This window comes from Ammospiza nelsoni, chromosome 3 (genome assembly GCF_027579445.1).
Source record: "Ammospiza nelsoni isolate bAmmNel1 chromosome 3, bAmmNel1.pri, whole genome shotgun sequence".
NCBI lineage: Eukaryota > Metazoa > Chordata > Aves > Passeriformes > Passerellidae > Ammospiza > Ammospiza nelsoni.
The window spans coordinates 101,844,171-101,866,918 of NC_080635.1; the positions used below are offsets into that span (position 1 = coordinate 101,844,171).

The following is a 22,748-nucleotide window of genomic DNA, read 5'->3' on the forward strand; positions in this document are numbered from 1 at the left end:
CTTGGAATACATGAGAATTATTCATTAAATTCTCAAATGATATTCCCATCCATGGTGCCTGATTATATTAATTTTTTTCCTATCAAAAGCCTCTCCTAGTAATTTTAGTTGGCATTAACTTAAACACAACAGTAAAACCTCATGCACACACATTTTAGCCCTTGAAAAGTGTACTCAAATAAAAGAATTACACAGACTAAGTGTTAATGTTTTAATCACAAATATAACATGGATTTAAAGTTCTGTACATCATTTATCTTATGTTTTCTTTCCACTATGATCTGATTAAAAATGGGAGCCTAAACACAACAAAGATCAGGGCAAAACAATTACCTAGACAGGAATTTTTCAACTCAGTTCCATTTTCACCAAATGAGGTACTGTAATCCAAGACTGCATATATAGTTTTCCTCTATAAGAATACTCTGAACATCAAGATCTTAAGGGAAAACATCCTTTATGAGTAGAAGTAAATGTGAATTAGAAGACTGAACAATTTACTGATAAAAGTAAGTTTGTAATAAAATATCATGCTCCTCTTTACTGATGCATTATGAAAAAGTTAGTGGGATAATTTCTGGGCCTGCCCTAAAGCAACTGGAGCAAGAAGTATTTCAGCAGTCTGATCATTATTCCGGCATCTTTACCAACTGACCCGTTCACCTGGTCTGCGATACCTGGTATGATGATCTCAGGGACATCCAGAATGTTGCCAAATGAAGCAGTTTTACGATGGCCTCGTTTAGGCTTGGAATAGGCTGAAAAAATACACATATACAATACACATGCAAAACACTAAAACGGCAAGAGCAAAATTATTAAATTCCTAATACTGCATTTTTCATATATTTGGTTAAACTAGAGTTCATGCAAAAATGTGTCATGCAGAATAAACTGCATTGCCTTCCACTCATGCTTACACATAGTAAAGCAACTGTTAAAAAGCAAAAAATGCAGAACTAGCCATCATTACAACACAGTGTAATTAGTTATAGTTAGCAACACAAAAGTCAAACACAGAAAGCAGCATGGCAACACAGAAGGGAAAACCAAATGTAATTATCCAAACAGAAAACAAATTAAATTATTTCAATTCACCTATACATTCAAAAAAAAAAAAACAAAACAACTTGACTGCCTGAACATAACTAACATTTTCTCTTTAGTGTTAGGCACAAACTACTTTATTAAAAAGTCTAATAGCTAGGTATTTCTGCTTCTTTAAATCACCTCCTTTTAAAGGAAATCTTATCTATCTCTGAAAAAATATTTACTTTTACTACATTTGACAATCATTCCTGCCAGTTACTCTTTTGTCCTTCCAGTGAAGATTTTTTGTTTTGAAAACTGGATATAACTATCAGCTTTTAAATTTTTGAATAATGTTCAAGAAACATTATACACCTTGAAATAAAATCTAATTGTACTTTTTTTTTATTTTACCACTTCTGTAGTTTAAGATAAATAGTTCCTATTTAGAGAAAAATCTGAATGCATCTCCAGAGGGTAGAATATTGTAGCATACCTGTCTCAGTAAGTGATGGTGATGTGCATTACATGATTTACTCTTACAATTAATCCAGAGGATGATGGAACAAGATTAAATCATTTTCAACTTGATTTAACAACAGCCCAATCCTCACCCAGCCATGCAATTTTTTTCAGGTTCACAGCATACTATTTCTGTCACATGGTTAACAAGATTAAAAAAAGAAACCAATACAGTGCTGTTTCACCTCTTTTTGAAAAAGTTATGGTCAGATGTGCTTGACCTAATTTCTCATAGTCCAGTACTGCATGAAGTGATTTCCCAAAAATTATCCAAAGACCCCCAAACCAAAAATTGTATGTTTGATATGTACTTTTATTTCAAGAAAAAGAAACCCTTCAGTCATAACAAAAACCACGAAAAAGCCCTTAGATTATTCCGAATAATAATTATTATTTCAGAGCAATGTACTTAAAGAAGACAAACTAGGAAAATTAAAAACTCTTACAAAGGAGGGCCAGGCTATCTCTGATAATGTCAATAAGTTACATTAAGAATGTCAGTGACCAAAGTAAGTCCTGACACGTTTTAAAATAAAACCAGCACAGTGTTATTACCAGGTAAGTACACAGCTGCCTTCTGTGTTAAGAAACCTTTATAGATATTCAGGGTGAGATGTGCTACACAGTCATCCAGTCAAAGACTGACAATACAATAGACAGATTTTGAAATAAGGCTTTAAAATAAAAAAATTAAAGTAAAAAAAAAAAAAAAGGGCAAGATAAATATTATTTCAGTACCTCAATATTTAATAAAACAAGATCCTGGAGTAACCATAACACAATGAAGAACAAAAATGAAATAGCCATGATGCACAAGAAAGCCAGAATTTGGATGTGTAATTTCTTACTAATTGCAGCTACTCAACTACCCTAATTTTAATACTGGTATAAAAGTACACAAACAGCTAAATAACCCTGAACTAACCAAAGTAATTTTGTTTAATTATTTAAATCTGTGCTTATATATCATAACACAAAAAACTTTCACATATGGAACTTAAAACCTGAAGTTTACATATATTAACAAACAGTACCTTTGATGAAGAAAAGAGACAAGAAAGTGTTTGTCAAGTGTACGCATTTTTATTAATTCACTCTTCTGGGATGAATCAAGATTGCTTTCACCACAAAATTATGTATTTATACTTACAGATAAATTCTAATTCTCTCAATGATTAAAGGTTTAGAGACGACAGTTTATATCTGAAGGAAACCTGGCAAAACACCTGTAGCTTGTTTTTATCAAAAGACAACAATGCTTTCTTAACCTGGTGAATAAAATGTAATTATGTTTCTCATTTTGAAATCTGTCACAGTGGATTTTACACTTATTTGGGAACATGAACTTTAAACCTGCCTTTTAATTTCAAAAGTATTATAGAGCCAACCCTGAAGAATATGTTATTATATAAATAATTATGCTAGCAGAGATGAAATAACACTATTTCAGATAAAAAGGAGAAAGTTGTGCATTTGGAATAGGACTGATATTTAGAAGTCTCATAACGCTTTTTTAAAAAAGGTAAAAATCTAATTCAACAAAATCTCTAAAACTTTTTAAATACTCAATTAAAATACTCAGTCTTGCTGAGTGTATAACCATAAATAAAGGCATTTTCCCCCCACAATTAATAAAGGACAATCAAGACTACAGGAAAACTTTAAGTATTTTCATATAGCTACTGTTGTCAATTTTGTGTAAGACTACGCATGTTTTACATTTTTCTTCCTCCTTTATTTCTTTCCAGTTCTTTAGTCTACTCCCCAAACATCATTAAATTTTACCTGTGATGGAAGCTATTCTTGCTTCTATTTCAGACATGTCAGCGCTCATCCTTTTGGCTTCTCCGGAAACAAGGGCGGACGGTGGTCGTGCGCGAACATCTGACAAGCTCTCAACGCTGCTCCCACGGGATGGGGGCAAACTCAAACGGCCAGGGTCACCCTGTTTAACAGTCACACCTTGTGAAAAGAAAATTCTGCACAAGCCCCTCCATAGTATGCACCAGTATGTTTCTACAGTATGCATTTTCAAAGGGACAAGATTTAAAATTCATAACACAATAAATGGCAATAATTGGTATAAACAAATGAAATATCTGCAGCTTTGAAAACAATCTAACTTCACACAGATAAAAAAATCAGAAGAATTAGGCCAATATTGTCATAAGAGAATCTTTGTATTTTTGCATTCTGCTTGAATTCTACTTCAAAATTCACCTAAAATGTTTAATCCCTTCATGTCATACTAGTATTTTGATTATAAATCAAGGCAACAATTTTCAAACATACTTTTTAAATCTAACAAATCCCTTTAAATACATTGGAGACGTATTTAAAAGGATTTATTAGATTAAAATTAGAGCCTTCCAGTTTACCTTTTTGGCACCGTACAACATTTTTCTGTCCCTTTTCTTCTATATTCTTCTCCTATAACTAACTGGATTCAATTTTGCACTATTTTGAATGAGGACACATGTTTCAAAACAGACACAACACTTAGGTCTACCCATGTCCATTTTTTTACTACGGTTCAAAATTGCACCCGTTGGCTTACCGGCTGCTTGGCTGTATTTTTGATTTGCTGTGCCAATTTTGATTCTAAACGTTTAATAGTGTCATTGGTAGAAGCTCCTTGGAAGTCACTTGGCTCCATGTTAGCATCGCTTTTGTTACTTGTGTTTGTAGAAGTGATGTCCATGAATGAACCTAGAAAGCAGTAACAAGGAAAAGCATTTGAGAATGTCCACTAAAAATACTGAAGCGCATCTCTTCACAGCAAAGCTCTCAGATGTCTAACTTGCCTTTAAAGCAACACTTTAAAAAACTTTTAATGAAAGACAAGTAGCAAGACTGCTACAGATCAATTAGTATAAGAAGCAAGAGGAGTGAAAAAAGGATATGTATCTAAATAGTATGATAACATTCTGAAGTCAATCTTTACCTTTCTTTGAAATTTTTAGGGTAGCTGTTATATTAACAACATAACAGCAACCTCATTCACAATTAATGACAAAGACCATCATTAACTACAGAGCAGCCCAAACACCTGAAAAATATCAGCCAATATCTATTCATGGTTTGATGTAATAAATTGACTTAAAATCATGTGCTGAGAGGTGAAGAAAAACTACTAAAGTTAGTGAAATGCTAAAGCTGCAAATATATTTTTAATATAAAGATCACTAAGCTGCAAAGTAGTCAGTAAAGCTTTATCCAAAATAGCAGCAATTTCTTTGGTGACAGAAAATAATTTAACCAAGCAGAGGAAGCTGGAGACATGTAAAATAAAAAACTACCTAAGTGGAAAAAAATGTACTCTAAACAATGAGAAAACTAACTGATTTTTTACTATTATTAAAAAAAGGATTTCTTTGAGGGCAAAACTACCTGAAAATCTAGCCCCCATTTTGTTCCATCCAATGAAATTTCTAGTGATTTTTCTTGTACTTATTTTAAATTACTGTATTTACATGCAACTTATCATAAAACAAATGCAAGTTTGAATCGTGGAGATTGCAACTTAAATCAGACGCAGCTTTCAAGAATAGTGAAACATTTTAAATTCACAACTCCTAAACATTACATATGAGTAAAAGAGTGTCAATTGCTAGCAAAATACATGGGGAAAAAATGGAGACATTAAACCCGGCATTTGGAGACAGCTTTTATTATAAGCTTTTTCTTCATTACAAGTTCACTTCAGCAAAACCATTTGACTGAGAACACTAAGTATGAGGTATTAACAAAATAAATGGAGTCTGCTGATGTTTAAGATTTTGGAAGTATTTTCCATTTTGAGTTCAAAATCAATGTAAGAACATGCTTTACAATCTATCTGCATCATTTCATGTTGCTGTTCTTTTTCTCTAACTTATACAAATGTACCTGTGCTAGTGGCAGAGTTGCTTTGGCCTTCATCTGAATACTGACAAGGATATTGCAGAGGTTCATCAGCTCCTGGAAAGTACTGTGAAAAACCAGTAATTATTTAATTAAAAAGTAATTACAATTGTTTTAAAACCATTTAAATAGTACCTCATAATTTATAAGTGTAAATGATATATTACATTTATAATAATTTATTTAGGAGATAAGTAAATGTGATTATTTTTAATAATGTAATACATTAGATACATCTATGACTTTGTTTATTTTCTCAAATCTATTATGAGTTATTATACTCCTTCAAAGAGGAAATATAAACATATATATATGTATATAAGATTAATTATTTCCCTTCAATAATTTGGTAATATTTGTCAAAACAGAGAGGCAAAAGAAAACACGCAAGCCCACCTTTGGAGTGGGACGAAAAGCATACTTTTTGTACATTAATTTTCCTTCTTAATAGTTTAAGAAATGCTTAAAATACTTAAATAAATTTTTATACCCGCATCAAGTGTGTCATTATTTTAACAATTTCCTCCATGGATGGCCGTTGTGAGGGATCCTTGGACCAACAACGGGTCATCAAACTCTCAATTGGTTTAGGTAAATTTTTGATCAGTGGTGGCCGAGTACCTGCAATTGAAATTAGAAAACACTTTTAAACATACTCTAAAACAACTGAAGGTGTCTGATCTTGCTCCAGTATTTTGCTATATAAATAAAGGAAAATGCAGAACTAATAGTAATATGGATGAAATGGCTTGTACTTAATTTTCTCTCTTACAAATAAAAAACTGACAAGAAAAGTTCCTTTGCACTACACAGCAGCAGTAGAAAAAAAATCAAACTTTTCCTTCAGTACAAGTTTGAATACATTCACTGACTGACAAAATACAACATATTACAAAGGCTAATGAAATGTTACTTCTTTCTGAAGAATAAATTAGAAAGCAAGTAATAACAGTCTTTGGTTCCTAATGCTGTATTCACAAGAAAAAAAAAAAAAAAAAAAAAAAAACCCCAAAAAAACCCCAAACAAACAAAAAACAAAAGTAAAAAAAAAAAAAAACAAAAAAAACCCAAACAAACAGAAAAACCCAAAAGACTTAAAGTATTTTTGAAAGCTGATTTTGAAAGCTGCACCTAAGAACATCCTGAAAAATTATCAGGCCCTGGAATTACCAATTTTGTGTGACTTTTTCATGGTCTATACTCATTTTTAATAACATTTTACTTCAACTATTGTATAAATATTCAGCTGTTTTTTGCTTCAAGTTCCTCCTCTTATTACAATTTCTATGAGAACAATTAATGGACAACCAGTTGTGCTGGACAGATGCGATATAGTGATGGTTTGCAAAGAAAGTAGTAAGTATTCAAGAATATATTAAACAGAACGCGTAATACATGAAGTAAGAATGCCACAATAGTTTTAAGTGAGATGAAGTGCACTAACTAACTTTCCTTCTTAAGAAAAAGGAAATGGAAAAAGATAAAGAAGATAAAATTTTAAAGCAAAAGTAGGTAGAGACAGTGAATTTTAAGGTATACTCCCACACCTTACTGAGGCCTCCAAATGTAGTACTAGATTTACACTTAGTTTTACAGTAAATGCTTTTATGCAAGGCACACGTCACTCATAATCTCAATACCCAGTGTCCTTGAAAAACTGGAGAATCTCATTCTTCACTCAAAATGGCATTTGCAAACATCTCTCTATATGCATTATTAAGACTATAATATTAATTGATTCTGTCTCTGTCTGCCCCATTTTGTTCTTTGAATAGGATATGCCTGTGCCCACCTTATGCTTCTACCGTTTACTACTGAAGCAATGACACTCAGGCAGAGTACCAGCCTTCATTGCTTGTTTGCTAATTTTTTCTTCCAAAAAGTTGGCGCTTGCCTTGATGTTGTCTCTCACAAATGGCAGAAACTCTCTGCAGATATTCAGTGAACTACTTCACTATCATTACTTTATTACTCAAGAAATTTGCCATAGTACCTAAAAACACAGCAGTAAAGAAATTACATCTCTAGCATGAAGATACTACAGCTTACTCTACTACACTGACCAATGTTACACTACTGCTTTAAAGAAAGCAGTCCATTTGAACATAACCACTGTGTCCTGTTCATAGTCTAAGCTCCTGAAAACCTCTTCTGCATAGCACCTAGCACAGTAGAGTGCTGTTCCATGAGTGCAGGTACCTAGGCATAGAGGTAAAACCATTCAAACAACAGAATAGAAAAAAAACCAAACCCCAAAACACAACAGATGAAAAACAAAAATAACATGTTTAATGCCTAATGTTCCTGGAGGAGGTTTCATAGTTTCTAAGATATATAAACACAGGTTAAGTTACTTAAAGTTACACATTTCTTGTAAACACCCAATTAAAAAAAAAAAGGTAAAGAAAGGCAATGCAGCTAATAAAACCATCATTCAGTCAGGTAAGAGGTTTTTCTCAGATCACTTTTAAAATGGAATGTTGTAATAACGAGGACATTACTCTTTATCCTTCGTTCATACACCAGTTACACTGTAGCAAACACTGTAGCAGCCAAGTAAATCAAAAGCCACACTGACACAAAGTGGCAGTATCTATTTAGTCTTTGTAACAAAAATGCAAATCCAATGAAGCACAAAATGGAAACACTAGTAATTTAAAGCTGTACAGTTAAGAATGTTTAGCAAATTTATAGGTCATATACACAACTTCAAATAAAGTATTTTCAACTCACCATTGTGAACTGCCCACATTATCCGGAAAGCTGGACCACCAATCTCATCAAAAGGTTTCCTACGGGTGATTACCTCCCAGAGAATAATACCCCAGCTGAAAACGTCACATTTTTCACTGTAATTGCTACCTGGAAGAAAGCCATCAATATAATTTGACTCTTTTCTATGTAACATGTCAAAAAGAAATAGTTTGAGCGGATCATAGAATCAGGCTGGAAAAGAGCTCCAAGATCACTGAATCCAACCTCTCACTAAACACCATAATGTCCACTAAACCACAGCACTAAGCGTCATGCTGAGTCACTTCTTCCATGCTTCCAGGAATGCTGACTCCACCACTCCCCTGGCCAGCTTGCTCCAATAAATAAATAAATAGCTTTACATACTTACTTTCACTTCACATTTAGTTTGCTGAGAAAAACCAGTTTTCTAAAGCTGACTGATTCATGCTAACTTAAATCTGAAATCACTTGACAGTATGACTGTTAAGAATGGCCCTCTCTGGGAATCAATCCTTTCTATTTGGAGTCATCTTGAAATGACAAAATGCATCACTTTTCTTTATGCTATGAACGGCAATTTATCAGGTTTTAAAAATCTCTTGCATTCAGGGTTTAATTGATTATGTTTGCTTCCTCTAAATATTCTTCAATTCACTTCTTCCAACCTTAGTCACAATATGCCAGCCAATAACATCTGTTATATCCATTACTCTTAATTAATTACAGGTCTTCAGAAGAACAACTAAGTTACCACATGAACAAAACAGGAGAGTCCTCAATTCCTTGCCATCTTATTTCCTCCTTGTTTATTATTCTTATTCTTTTTGGAATGTCATTACTTAATTAAAATTCTTTGACCATAAATTCAATATTTCTAAGACTCCTAAGGTGCTGAAGACAGGTTGGAGATATAGAATAATAAATAAAAATGTTCAAAGGCTACAAAGAAAGAATGTATGCTTTGCAACCATAACTCATGCAAATGCTAATAAGAAATGTGAATGGCTAATGACATAAGAATATATATGTGTGAATATGAATTATAGGAAATTTGCTCACCTATCTTCAAACAAGGATTAAAATTGGCATATATTGGCCAAAAGATTTTTTTTGTTTATCCCTAATCAGAAAGTATTATTCAGACTAATCATTTCAGTAACAGTGGAATTAAAGAAGTCTAGTTCCATGTGAATACCCACCATATAGCAATAGTTGCAAGAGGCCCCATCCACTACCTGTGAGCCAAGTTCCTCTGCCCCCCTACCTCTGACAAACTGCAAGGCCAACAGCCTGTTCTCTGGTCAGTTCTTCCAGTCCAGCCAGTTTGCAAGGCAAACACAAGAAACAGGCCGCAGCATGAGCCACAAGCCCTCTTTAAGTGAAGGCACTAATTTGGACTTTACAAAACTCTCTAAGAATATGGATCTCAAAAACTCTTTACACCTGTATCAAAGTAGCTGAATGTGGCTAATGAGTTCAAAAGGTATGAAGAAGAAAAAGTCAGCTTTATCAGTCAGCTTATTTTCAAAAATGTTGGGGAAAAAAAGTCATGTAAACAATGGCAGATCACTAAGGAAAGCAAAACAGTCTCATCTATGCAGTCACAGAACTTCTGTAGCACACAGCCTATAAAACTAAAGTAGTACTATTCCCCTATTTGAGCAACAGAATTCTACTTTATGGCTGAGAAGTCTTGGACTAATTCTGAAAAGTGAGAGTCCAAAAGAAGTGAGAAAGTATTCTGTATTTTTTCCTTATTATCCCAAAGTAATTTAATTCTTTTAAAAAGTTTCTTCTAATGGGAGTTCTTATATCAGAATTGCTCTCTTTTATTTCATCCTGATCTATAGCATATTGTTTTTATTTAGATTATTTGAACTGTACAAGGCTTTAGGTGCCCTAAAGGCTTAGGTTTAAAATGGGGGAAAAATTCTTAATATTACAGTAACTAGTTCACTAAGCAACATGTTCTGCAACAGATGCTTTTCATGCCTTTATTGTTCTCACCTAGAAACCTTGTACTAGAACAGCATCAAATTAATATTAGCCTTTATTCCATTGTTGAATTCTGCTGGAGTAACACAAGCAAAGGAATTTTTAATAATTTTGCCATTTAAAGTGGTTATTTTTAGTAGTTTAATGACTGTTCTAAGTGTAATTTGATATGCTGCATTGTAGAGGATGCATCATACTAGATTCTTTCCTCTCCTTGATACTTGTGTTTTTATAATGATTTGTCTATTTATCAGTAAATGCTTTCAGTTAAAAGCACATAAAAACAACTGTAAACTGAAGGCTTCTTGTGCTGTCCAACAATATCTGCAATACAAGGCTTCTTTCTACCTTGCTGGATTCATACACTAGAGGAACTAGGATATGAACTGCAAATCCCTATTACAATACACTTATTTATACTCATTTTATATTAAGATTTTTTATGAAAAAAAAATATCTATCTTTAACAGTGATTGGTCAATTGCTTATTTCTAAAAGAAAAAAAAAAATCTCCTATTTATACAATTTAATTTAATAGAAAACAAGCGTTAAGAAAAGAAGCAGTCCTGGCTAAAAATACAGAGGAAGTGCCTGAATATAAAATGACATAATGGAAAATTTTCAGGCATTTGAGTGAAACAAATAATTCTCCAGTTGGTACTCTAAGCAATATGTGGAAGAAAATGGTACCTTCAGGACAAAAGTTCCAAAGGTGATGTTTGAGAGGAATATTAAAACTTTATATGGACAGTCTCTGGAATAAGGACAGTAAAAAGAAAAGAGGTCACCTAGATCCAGAATCTGGGAAACCACTGCTGCACATCGGCACTTGACAAATATATTAAATCAAGGACACCTGCTTCCTAAAGCAGGAGGGTGACTCTTCCAGACCACTGCTAAATTGCATTGGTAATTAAGGTACAGACAGATTAAAAGGTGTTTAGTCTGCAATTTAGTATCTATGAGTTTATTTCTTTGATAATCATGCAGCAATTATAGGTATCTAATTATCAAGTATCATCAGTCTTCCCCAATTACACTCCAAGAAACAGCTTGTTTTTCTACATAACCACATTAACTGGTATTAACACATTCTTCAGTATGTAGGAAAGAGGAAGTACATCAAATCTCTAGATTACACAAAAAGCAGGTGAAGATGGGAGTTACAAGAAAGTGGGGGATGAAAAAAAGAAAGCAATTATGTTCAATTTAGACTAACAGGGAAATTCTAAAGTTAAAAGCTAATCAGAGTAGGGAGTGAAAGTAATGACAGTGTATTTAAATGACAGAAGAGTTAGAAATGATTTAAGAATCTTAGAAACAGCAAAACTGTGGGGAAAGAGCCCTCTGGCTGTATTTTACTGACTTACAAAATAAGGAACTGCTGCTGTCTAAATGTATTCCTTATGTAAATCTCAGCAATGACGAATAAAGGTTCTACATCTTCATGTAAATAAATATCTAGTAATAACATGAGAGAATTTGTTCAGTGCTGCTCTTCAAACCTCTGCACAATTATTTGACAATTTACACTTGTAGAGATTTTTTAAAAAATGTTAGACTTCTGCCAAAACTCTTTCAGTTTTTAGTAAACTTTATTTTAAGGACTACATGATGCTCTTATTCTTACACCACATTAATTCACAGTTGCATCCCTATAAAGAAAATGTAATATTAACACTGAATTTTTATTACCTTCAAAAACTTCAGGTGCCATCCAAGCAGCACTTCCTTTGTTGTTGGTCATGTGTGTTTGAATATCACAGGCTGTACCAAAGTCACAGATTTTTAGAACTGTCCCCCCAGCTACCAAGAGCAAACTGTCAAAAAAGAAAAAGAATATTTTATAATCTGGGAAATAAAGAACGTCGTTGGTGTCTAATGTGAACATATTGCATACTTTAAAATAACCCAATATGATGATGTAATTTATTAACATTTCTATATGCTAGATCTTAAATAAATATCTTTAGTCATAGTAAACCATTAAGCATATACTGACAAAAGCAGACTTTCAGATGCCAGGGGCTGAAAACCAACAAATGCTGTAACAATTTTACCAAAAGAAGAACAATCAAGACTCCTACCAATGTCAATCAATGTAGCTATTTATTTAAATGGAAGCACTTGAAGTTACATGTGAACTCTCTAAATCAAAACTGGGGAATACAAGAAAGGACTAAAGATTTAAATTGTGGCTTCATATTATAATTTTATCTGGTAATAACTGCAAATTACCACCAAAAAGAGATGATTCTGCTGATCCTCAAATATCTGTTTCTATCTAATCTGTGGAGCCAGATCTGAAGCTGTAAAATGAGCTGGATAACAAACTGACTGGGCAGGAAACTATTAAATTTTGTTTTGGTGGAAAGTGATGGGAGCTTCTGGCAGGGGTAGTGGAAAAAGCAGAAGGAGGGGATAAAGGAGGATGGCCATGTGGCAAAAAAGATCACACCACAACCACAACCATTCCAAAACGGGAAGATTTTAAATGCCTCTGATTAGAAGCCCTATTCCTAATAAAATCCTCTTCCATGATGGATATCGGTAGGGGGAGAGAATATAAGAAAATAAAGATAGTGTAGAAAGTAATCTTGCCCCTAAGGAGTTGCAGCTGGGCCCGTTATCAAAGATTAGGAACAGGCCTGACTTTACCAGGCCACAGCTGTAACCAGTGAGAAGAAGATGCTATAAATGAGTGGGTTGGGTTGTTGAGAAGGGAGTTGGAGTCAGGTGGTTACTTTGTGAAGAAGAAAGAGTCAGTGCTCTGAGGAAGTGCCCATGAGAAACACCAAGAAGGTATGAAACTTTTGTGATAAGAAGACAACAGTATGGAACCCCTGCAAAAAGATGACAACACATACCCTGCAAGAGCAGGGTATTTTTCCAGTTAAACAGAAAGTAACTGAATACAGTTAGTTTTCTATATCATAAATCATCATTCTGCAACTGAAGTTTCATATGCACAGCTTTCATTTGGAATACAGTTAATCTAAGTGCTAGTACCAATTAAAGGTATTTCTTTTAAATGCAATAAAGCTATTCTAAATGATCTTAAATCCAACTGTAAGAAAAAACGAAAAACGAGCTCTAAACCTACTTTGGTGGTTTCAGGTCTCTGTGAATTAGAGCCTTTGGTTTCATACTGTGGAGATATGCCACTCCTTGGGAACATTGTAAACACCAACTCATGGCATGTGCAGCAGTATAATGAGGCAGAGGTTCAGCACCATGCAACACTGCAAAACAAAGGCACCAACTAAAAAGAACTTTATTGCATATTACAACAGATACAATGGAGTTAACAAAATACCAGTCAGAAAGCTCTATGGAATCTAAGTAATCATCAACACCTCATTACTGAACTAAAAATACCTTTTTGCAGACTGTTAAAATAACAGAAATGTCAAAATATTTCCCATCTTTTTAGTACATTTTCCATAATAATTTATGTTAAAATTCAATATGAAAAGTGTTGCTTATTCTCAGCTATCCCTGGTAGAGTCCATGTTAAAAAAATGCCCAGGGAATTTACAAATTAGGGAAGAATTTTTTCAGATGTTCCACTGGAAAACCTTACATTACTTGTATAAAATATAAGAAACTGCTATCAAGAACAAACCAGTGAACTGAAAAGATGTTTTAAAATGCACACTCCTTTCTCCTTACATTATTTTAAGAATTTCAAAGAACCATACAATAGTTGGAAGAGATCTCTGGAAGTCCACCAAGCAGGTAAAGCAGGCCACCTCCAGCCAGTTGCCCTGGACTGCGTTCAGGTGGCTTCTGAATAGCTCCAAGAATGGTCTCTACTGAATTTCATATTTATGAAACAACTTGTAGTTTACATGTTTGTCCTAATAGTAGCACTTTAACTCCAGGAAGCTGAAATGATACTCACCATTGTATAGAGAACCTCCTTCAGCATACTCCATAACAAGACACACCTTTGGGGGAAGGGGACAAAAAAATAGGCATATTTTCAACGCAGAGGCAGAAAATAGCTTTTGTAAACTGAAAGAGAGGTTCTTTGAGAGCAATTGCAAAGCCCCCATCCCAAAGCTAATGGAAAATACATCAGTCAGTTTGAAATGTATGTATTTACATGTAAGAAAAATCAGAACACTTAGTTCTCACTGGAAGTTAGAAAATAAAAGAACGACGTCCCTCCTCCTCAGACTTAAAAAGCAAATACTGTTTTCCAACTGCAATTCATTGTCCTTTATACCTTTAGTGGCTCACAAAAAAAAATTGTGAAATACTATGCCAGAAGAATTTCACTAGTACAAAGAAAGAAAAGGGATGCAGCATTATTTTAAGCAATTAAATAGTCCATACAAGAATTAGCTAAGGATACATCTGTCCTGTCACAATACCCTCTTTTCTGCTTAGAGAATATGTGAGACTGTTTGCAGCTGGGGCAGAAAGCAAGTAAATCCTGAAAATTACATGTATGAAAATAGGAGCTGATTTACAAGACACAGTCTTGTCTTGATACTGCATTTCTTTTTGTATTGATTTGCAGTTAATAGGATTGTAGATATGAATGTAATTACATTATGTAATACACTAGATACCATTTTTTCAAACTGAACTATAACTGGTGATGAGAAACAGACTTGGGGTGTTCTTGAAAGAATTTATTTTTTTATAGCATTAGAAAGGAAAAACAAATATCTGAAAATACCAACCAACCTACATATCTGTGTATTTCCTTATTATGGCTAAAACATGAAAAATATATAGAAGATGCATTTTTAATACAAAATACATGTTCTGTGCATTGATGCTTGCATATGTTAAGCTAGTTACCTTTTGTCATACTGACATAAGCTATAACTTACTGGGTTTAGGCAGGCTCCATATAACTTGACAATATTGGGATGGTTTACCCGTGACAGTTGTCGAAGCTGCAATACAAATCAGAGTTTCAAACCACAGGAAAAAAAGGCTAATGCTTTATTTTCCTAGCTATAAATAATACAACAGCAAGTACAGTCTTCTATGTTTGCATAACTCCAGATGGTGATTTCACAAATTACAAGATTTATGTCACTCTTTGCATTTAATTTATGTAGTCAGGTTTGTGTCAAAGTGGACATGTATTTTAAAAGAAAGTTTTATGAAATTATGTTTAACAAAAGTATTTTTGTCTAAAGTACAGGCTAAAGTCACTCAGGACACAAGCACTGTGCAACTATGATGTCTATAGATTTGGTGCTCTTCCTGAAGCCTTCAATTCTGAGACTACATAAAAATTGTCTGATTAAATTAAAAAAATCAGAATCATATTGTCTGTTTTGACAATATAGAGGACAAAAGTTCTAAAGTCCCCAAGCCCACAACCCCATAAAATAATTTAATATTAAAATGACACAGTTCCACGAACCTATTACTGTTTGTACTGACAACTGCATTATTTTGCATTTGGATCTTTTTACTAGTACACAGTAGAAGCAAGCAAAAAGGAATTTTTTCCCTGTACACAGACTGCTGAAGTACTTTACACTGTCTTTGGAGTAAATGCTATTTTTTCTAGACACTTTCAGAAGATCCAAAAAATCAGAATGAAATATTTCAACCGATGCTTGCACTGAGCAGGGTTTCCCAAATAGCAGTAATTACTGAAGCATTTCTGGGATTATCTACTCAGATCTCTTTTGAACACAAAAATCCCAGAAGACTGGTTGGATTTACTCAGTGTTAAACCAGACTAAAATTAATAACCTTAAAAACTTTCCATCATGATGAACAACATATAAATATTTACAGAAAGGCCTACCACAAACATGTTTTTTTCAGCCCTTTTAGTGTCACATTTTGTAAAAGTTAGTTCGAAATTTAAGAGTTTTATTTTTAACATATCTTGTGTATCCTGAACATTCTAAGCTATAACTGAATAAATACTAAGCAGCATGTCACAATATATGTAATTTTAACTAAGCTTTTGATTCTAGAAAATATTATGTATCTTGGGAAGTTTATCAGTGTATCTGAACTACTTAAGATGTTTCTACTTAAGATGTTTTTAATAAGCAGACATTGAATGAAAACAGTAATTGCCTTTAAGGTAGCAATGTACTTGCACAGAAGAAAAAAAATTTATCAAATTATTAGAACCGTTGAAAAACCTCAGAAACAGTTTCAAATATCAACCTGATTGAACTGGAGAACCTACGCTGTGGCCTCTGGAAGTGTTAATCAGCTTCAAGGCTTTGGTGGGTATTCCAGCTGCACCCTGACTTCACACTGGGACAGAATCTAAAAACTGTTATTTCCCTACTTGTGTGCCCTGTCTCTCCCACACTCTTGCTTTTCAGCTTTTATTAGAAGCAAACTAAAGGAGCTGCAATGTGCTTTGGCAGGTCTCCTGCTCTGCAAGACAAGGGTCCAGGCCTGAACTGGGTACTGCAGGCAGCATTTCTCTTGTGATAAAGACACAGCTTTTAGTACACTGAGTGCACCCGTGAATTTCATGAGACAAGCTTTACCAAACCTTATATTTTCCATCATACATACTGTACCTCTACAATGAAGGCTTTTCTTTCAGATTCACTTTCTATCTGTTTAATGGCTACATCTTTAGCTCGCCATTTTGCCTTGCAGACTACACCAAAGGCTCCTCTTCCAACAACCTAGAACAAAATATAAAACATTGGAGTTAAAATTTGAAACAGTTTCATTCGCTGTGCAGAACTTCACAAACTTAATTTAACTTAATTCAACAAAAAAAAAAAACTTAATTTAGAAAACTGAAGATACACAGGCTCGAGTTTTGCAGTAGGAATTGAATACTATGCCATTAAAGCATAACTAGACTTAGCTAAGCTTGCCCAAGAGATCATTTAGGCAAGAATTGGAAAACACACATACAAAAAAATTTTATTACTAATGTGCAGTGACAGTGTCTCAGAAAAGTAGAGTCTCAATTATTTAGAACCAGATTTGCTCAGAAGAAAATTAGAGGAATGAGACCTTATTTTTTTTCTCTTCAGGTTTCACCCCTGAAATGACACCTATCTGCTGTATTTGTTCATTCTTGCTAAAAAAAACCCAGGAATTAAGACTTCTGAAATTTAAATGTATACACAACTGCACAGGACCATGATGAAATTGGGACACGATGTTCCATGTGCTAAGTTATCAGTTCATTTTCTCATAGATGACTCAAGAGTGTGATAGCAGTAAATTATCCAGCAAGTCCTCCAAAAAAAGTGTCTATGAACTAAGTTATCCCTATTTCTGTTGAAGTCTGCTTTCTAGCTTATTTGGAAATAACATTGCCTAAAATTATGGAAAAAAACAACCCCAGACAAGAGTCATAACTCTTCACTATAAAGTTGCAAAAGCAGTAGTAGCTGCTACTGCATACTATAGTGTTCAAGTAATCCTTAACCTTTGCTGTGAAGAAGCTCCAACACCACCATTATTTAGAGCAGCTCTTTGAAACCAAGCATAGAAATAAAAAAAGCAGGATAGAAAGAAGGTCACTTTCAGTTACTGGTGAATTACACATGTTTAATTGAAAATCCACTTCTTTTAATTATTCCTCAAAGGAAAAATGGCAACATACAGGAATAATGACAAAACATGTATGTGAGATGTAAAATTGAAATGAAGGTGTTGCCAAAGCAGTGACTGCAGCCACTACAAGAAAGCACAGACAAGTACGTTGTTACTCATATGCTCAAAAGAAAATGATGAAGAGGAGGAAACCCAAGGCACACACAGGCACAGAAGGAAAAGGAGCTCCTCCAAATCCAAAAAATGCAGGGCAGGCAAGATGAGAAGTAGGAGAGAGGAGGAGAAACAAGGGGCTGACTACCATTTATGTAATCCTTGGGTTAGGTTCTTACTATGTGCTTCCCAAATAAACAAACAGTGAAACTGATTTGCCCTGGGAATGGGATGGTAAGGGCTGTAGATGCATAACTCAAGACCTGCTAAACTGTCATGATGGATATGAGAAAGTCTGCAATCAAAGCCCCAATGTGAAGAGATGAAATATATAAATTAAAAAACCCCATCAAGATCTTACATTAAGAAAGACAGAAAGAGGGAAATTATGCTTAATATTTCTTAAAAGTTCCATGTGGATATAAGGTACAGCTGCCCCCAACAGCCACGGCGATAAAAGGCACTTTCTTCTTCTGGTTTCCTTATTACTGTAAGAAATATTTTTCTCTTTTACATTACAGCATGCACTTTGCCTTCCAGGAGTTCCTGCCATCTCACGTTTACTTTCCACAGCAGTGGTTCACAGAGTCTGTGATAAGACATGGCCAGGAGATGCACAGAACATGCCCAATTCTGCTCTGTTTAAGAACAGAACCTGTTGATTGTAACCTCATCCCCCAGCCAAAGTGCCTTGCACTTTGTGTTGCCTTCTTACATCTTGTCCTGATGTAACACACGCTATTTTCTTGCATTCCACATGTGAGGTTGGAAACACCAAGCCATGAATGATAGATGAGCAGCCTACAAAAATAGTACATATAAACAAATTGGAAACAATGAGTCATTGGAAGACATAAAACTCCTGAACAGTCTTCCTTGTTATTTCCTTTTCTGTCAGACCATGTTTTGAATAAAATTGCTCACTTTCTAGGGGCTGGCAGGCCCCCCACCATCACAAAAATTCTCCATTACAAAGCCCCTACCCATCTTGTACAGCACATGATCAGACCTACAGAATAAGGAAAATCTCATCAGTCAGTGTGTGTGCTGTAAGACCGCATTTCACAGAAATGGTGATTAGTGAGCACATAAGTGCAAGCACCAGGGAAATACTAAGAAGAGTTAATGACAGAAGGATGCCACAGAGCAGCTTGTGAAGGATGAAGTGTATTGGCAGAAGCAATACAGTTAGTTCCACATCTGCTGCTCCCCTACACTGAAGAAATCCAAACTGGGTTACCCAACTGAGTGGGAAGAACACTCCCTTTCACTTAGGGAAAAGGAGATGGGCATAAAACGAATTATCCTAGGTGGATACAATTGGCCTAATGGTTCAAGTCTCTGTGAGACACCTTTTAGAAGGTTCCTTTTCTTAATATACCTGTTCTCACATGCTTTCAGAGTTTTCAACTTTAACTCTGTTACATTTAATCCAATGACAGAAACAAAAATAGTGATTTGAAAGCAGTGCATATATGTCAGTTAAAAGACTGGTCTAAAACTTAAATGAAGTAATTTGACTTTTTTTTTTCCACTTAGCCTGAATTACCTACAACAGTTTGTGATGGGTCAGGCTTACTTTTTTTCTGGCTAGTTGTATCTTTGCCTGCTGAAAAGCCTTGTATATGTCCAGATAAACAAATACACTATATACATTATGTATATTATTTTAATATTATCAATATGCAATATATACTACATATATTTTTATACATTTTATTTATATTTATTTTTGAGATGTATAACAAAAAAAAGAAACTCCATGTATCTCTTCCATTTGATTCCACATGGTAAATTCAGCTCATAAATCAATATAAACGCATACTACTTCCCTGCAGAAAAATTCATGACTATTTGCATGTTTCATCCTGAGAACTGGTACATGTACTTCCAATTAATATACTAAAGAAATCATTATTTTTTAATGCTGTTGTATTTTTAAATAATATTTCTAATAACTGAAGAAACTCACAGAAACTAGTATACTGCCCCATGTGGTTTTTACATTGAGCCATGAATGTCACAATATTTGGGTTTTAGCTGAAAAGTGGAATAAATTCCAAGAATTAGATGTTCTTTAAGAAGTCCCACTGATGACTGGAAAAAAATAATTAAAAAAAAAATCAGTGTTGTGCACCAAGAGGAAGAGTCTACCAGGCAATCTAAACCTCAATTATGTAATGGAAAGCTGTGAGACCACCAAGTATGTAAATTTTATTACTGGTGAAAATAGTTTGATAAATGATTATGCAGTCAAGGTTTCATAACAATTTATCAGTGACTTGTTGCCTGCTTAGGCAGAAGGTTAAACTTGAGAAGAGGACATGGATGCAGTGAATATTTACCTAGGATACAGGGAAAACAGAAGAGCTGATCCTCCATTAAAGCAGCTCAGGCTCTTGGATGGCAAATGAAAGGAGCAACCATCAGCAACAATGACAGATCCAATACAAATTGGTTTCCCATATGTGAAAACTCAGTGTGCTTTTCCTACTTAATCTGGGAAAAGTATATTACTCATAGCAAAAACCCCTTTATAATCGACAGAATGCAGCTTGTGATGGAATCCTTTTACATATAATTTTCTTCCCTTAAATTTATTCTTTAAAGGAGTAAGTCTTAGATATTGTCAGAACAGTTTAAACACTATATAGTTTCCTTCAGCACCTCGTGCTGGAACTAGGTAACTTAATATCACAGGAGGGAGGCAGTGCCTGAACTTTAGTTTCTTCATGCTCATTCCTTCTTGTCGCCTGCTGCTGGTGCCACACCATATGCTTGGGCAACCGCGCATATTCGGAATTATATGAAGCACAGTTAATGGAATTATTGACACAACAAATCAATAAACAGCAGTTGATCTGTAGCACTGTGTTTATTTGGAAAATGATCTAAAAATAAACACATTCTTTTAGTAAAAGATTCTGTTTCTTTAAATATCTTTTAGGAGAAAAAAGGAAGATATAGGGTAGATGAGACATTTAGAAATAGAGTAAGAACAAGTCTGCTTCTACCTTTATCACAGAAGAGAATTAAGTTCGTCAAAAACCACTTGGTACATGACACAAAACCATTTTAAACTGGAAGTAATACTTAAAGAGGTTCAAAGATTGAGAAGTGTATTAAAATTTATTCTTCTACCTGTAAAATACATACCAGTAAAAAGTTATTTTACTGTGCGACAAAGTGACATGGTGAAGGACAGTGCCACTTGCATGTTTTCCAGATAATGTATTTAGAGTCTTATTTAAAGAATATGAACCATACAAGAACCCTGGAACAAGCATTACCTCTGTCTCTGTGTACAAATAGTATCAAATGCTGTACATAAACAAAGATACATGATACTGACTTGTAAGTATGTAGACTATACTGACTGGTAAGTTATGTAGACTAGAAATCATGCAGGAAATAGAGACTACAGATATGTTAAGAGCTTAAGGATGTATTTTGTCCTAAGGGATGCGACCAAAAATTTCCCCTCCCCCAGTAAAACAAGAAAAATGCATCTCTATTTATTCAGATGCACTATAATTCCCTAACAAATGTTAAAACTTTGGAAAAATTAACTTCAACTTTGCATTAACTCCACAAGCTTTCTATTAACTCAAAAACATAAAAATGCAAAGTTTTTCTCTTTATCCATAAAGTTTCCATGTAAGGTAGTTCTGCATGCTGGATACTTAGTGCTTTTATTTCTAAAAAAAACCCTTGTTGGATATATAAGACAGCAATAAAATATAATAGCTCCCTGGTTAGCAGACGTAGTATTCTTTAGAGAACTGACTTCATAATTTGCTGTATCTACTGTATGACTGCTCATTTACGATTCTGGAAAGCAGAACAAGCAGTTACAAAAATCCAAAACCAGAAACCCAACAAAACCTGTGCTTCCAAAATGACAACAGGCTTTAAGTTAATATTGCTTTGTTTACTGGTATATTTGCTAATTAAATGGGATGAATGCAAACTGAATGTTTGGATCTCTCAAGCTCCAGATACTACATGAGAGAGAGTGGAAAAAAATGTTCTATTATGTGTTCTAAAAAACAGAAAAAAGATTCACATTTTAAAATTCAGTTGCTTCTACTCTCTCTGTCTACCAGAGCTCCAGCAGTACCAATAAAATATACTAATATTTTCAGTTTTTCACATAGGTGAAATGCATGGCAGATGTAGCTTAAATTTTTAAAAAGTGCCAAAAGAAGCCATGAACAACAGTTTAGAGCTTCTAAAATTATATTCCTACACTTTCCATCATTCATTCAACCAGCGTCAAATTCCAGCTTCGGTTCCTCTGTGTGTGCTATGCTTTATTAAGTAGGTTGAAGCAAATCGGCCCCGTGCCACAAATGACTGTGGCCAATACCCTGGCAGCACTTTTAGGAAGGAGCTCAGATCTATCTGCCAATTCTTACAGCTATGTTCTTTGACTGGTTAAGTTTATTTGTACTAGTGTCAGCACAACTCTAAATGTTGCTTTTCCTTTCTGGGATTCATACAGCAATGAAGAACCTCCAAATCCTCTCCACTCCCCCACCCCCAAAACCCCTGGAAGCAATCCTACTAATTTGAAGTAAACTAAGTAATTTAGTTTAGATTTAGTTTCCAAGTATGAACTTAGAAGTTATGCAAAACACCGTAGAAAAAATATTTCTTCCTGAGAGAAGGTGGTTATTAAAAATCAACTTAGATTCTTAATATAGGAAAGTTCTGCTTGAGAAACTCATACAGTTGGTCCCTATCTAGGGTTTCATCTGTTAGAGCTGTATAACACTGTACAGTTTTCATTAAGTGGCTGGTCTATCTGAATTTAGTTCTGTTTTAAGAACTAATTCTCTTTTCAGCTTCTTTAGAACACGTTTATGAAGAATCAAAGTATC

General features: G+C 34.3%; 1 protein-coding gene across 6 annotated transcripts in view; it reads right to left on the reverse strand.

The window, feature by feature from the left end:
• The window catches only part of MAP3K7 (mitogen-activated protein kinase kinase kinase 7), a 48,302-nt gene that overhangs the window by 19,825 nt on the left and 5,729 nt on the right, over window positions 1-22,748 (reverse strand). For 3 of the 6 annotated variants that reach the window (XM_059467481.1, XM_059467477.1, XM_059467475.1), the window contains exons 2-12: window positions 16,713-16,823; window positions 15,033-15,098; window positions 14,090-14,135; window positions 13,289-13,427; window positions 11,881-12,005; window positions 8,188-8,316; window positions 5,945-6,075; window positions 5,440-5,521; window positions 4,109-4,260; window positions 3,337-3,496; window positions 678-758 (exon numbers count right to left, since the gene is read on the reverse strand). In XM_059467481.1, the coding sequence (XP_059323464.1) occupies window positions 678-758; window positions 3,337-3,496; window positions 4,109-4,260; window positions 5,440-5,521; window positions 5,945-6,075; window positions 8,188-8,316; window positions 11,881-12,005; window positions 13,289-13,427; window positions 14,090-14,135; window positions 15,033-15,098; window positions 16,713-16,823 (1,222 nt within the window). Of the gene's footprint in view, window positions 1-677; window positions 759-3,336; window positions 3,497-4,108; window positions 4,261-5,439; window positions 5,522-5,944; window positions 6,076-8,187; window positions 8,317-11,880; window positions 12,006-12,423; window positions 12,650-13,288; window positions 13,428-14,089; window positions 14,136-15,032; window positions 15,099-16,712; window positions 16,824-22,748 lie in introns of those variants that run through there. The other 3 variants (XM_059467478.1, XM_059467479.1, XM_059467480.1) reach the window with 2 other exon arrangements.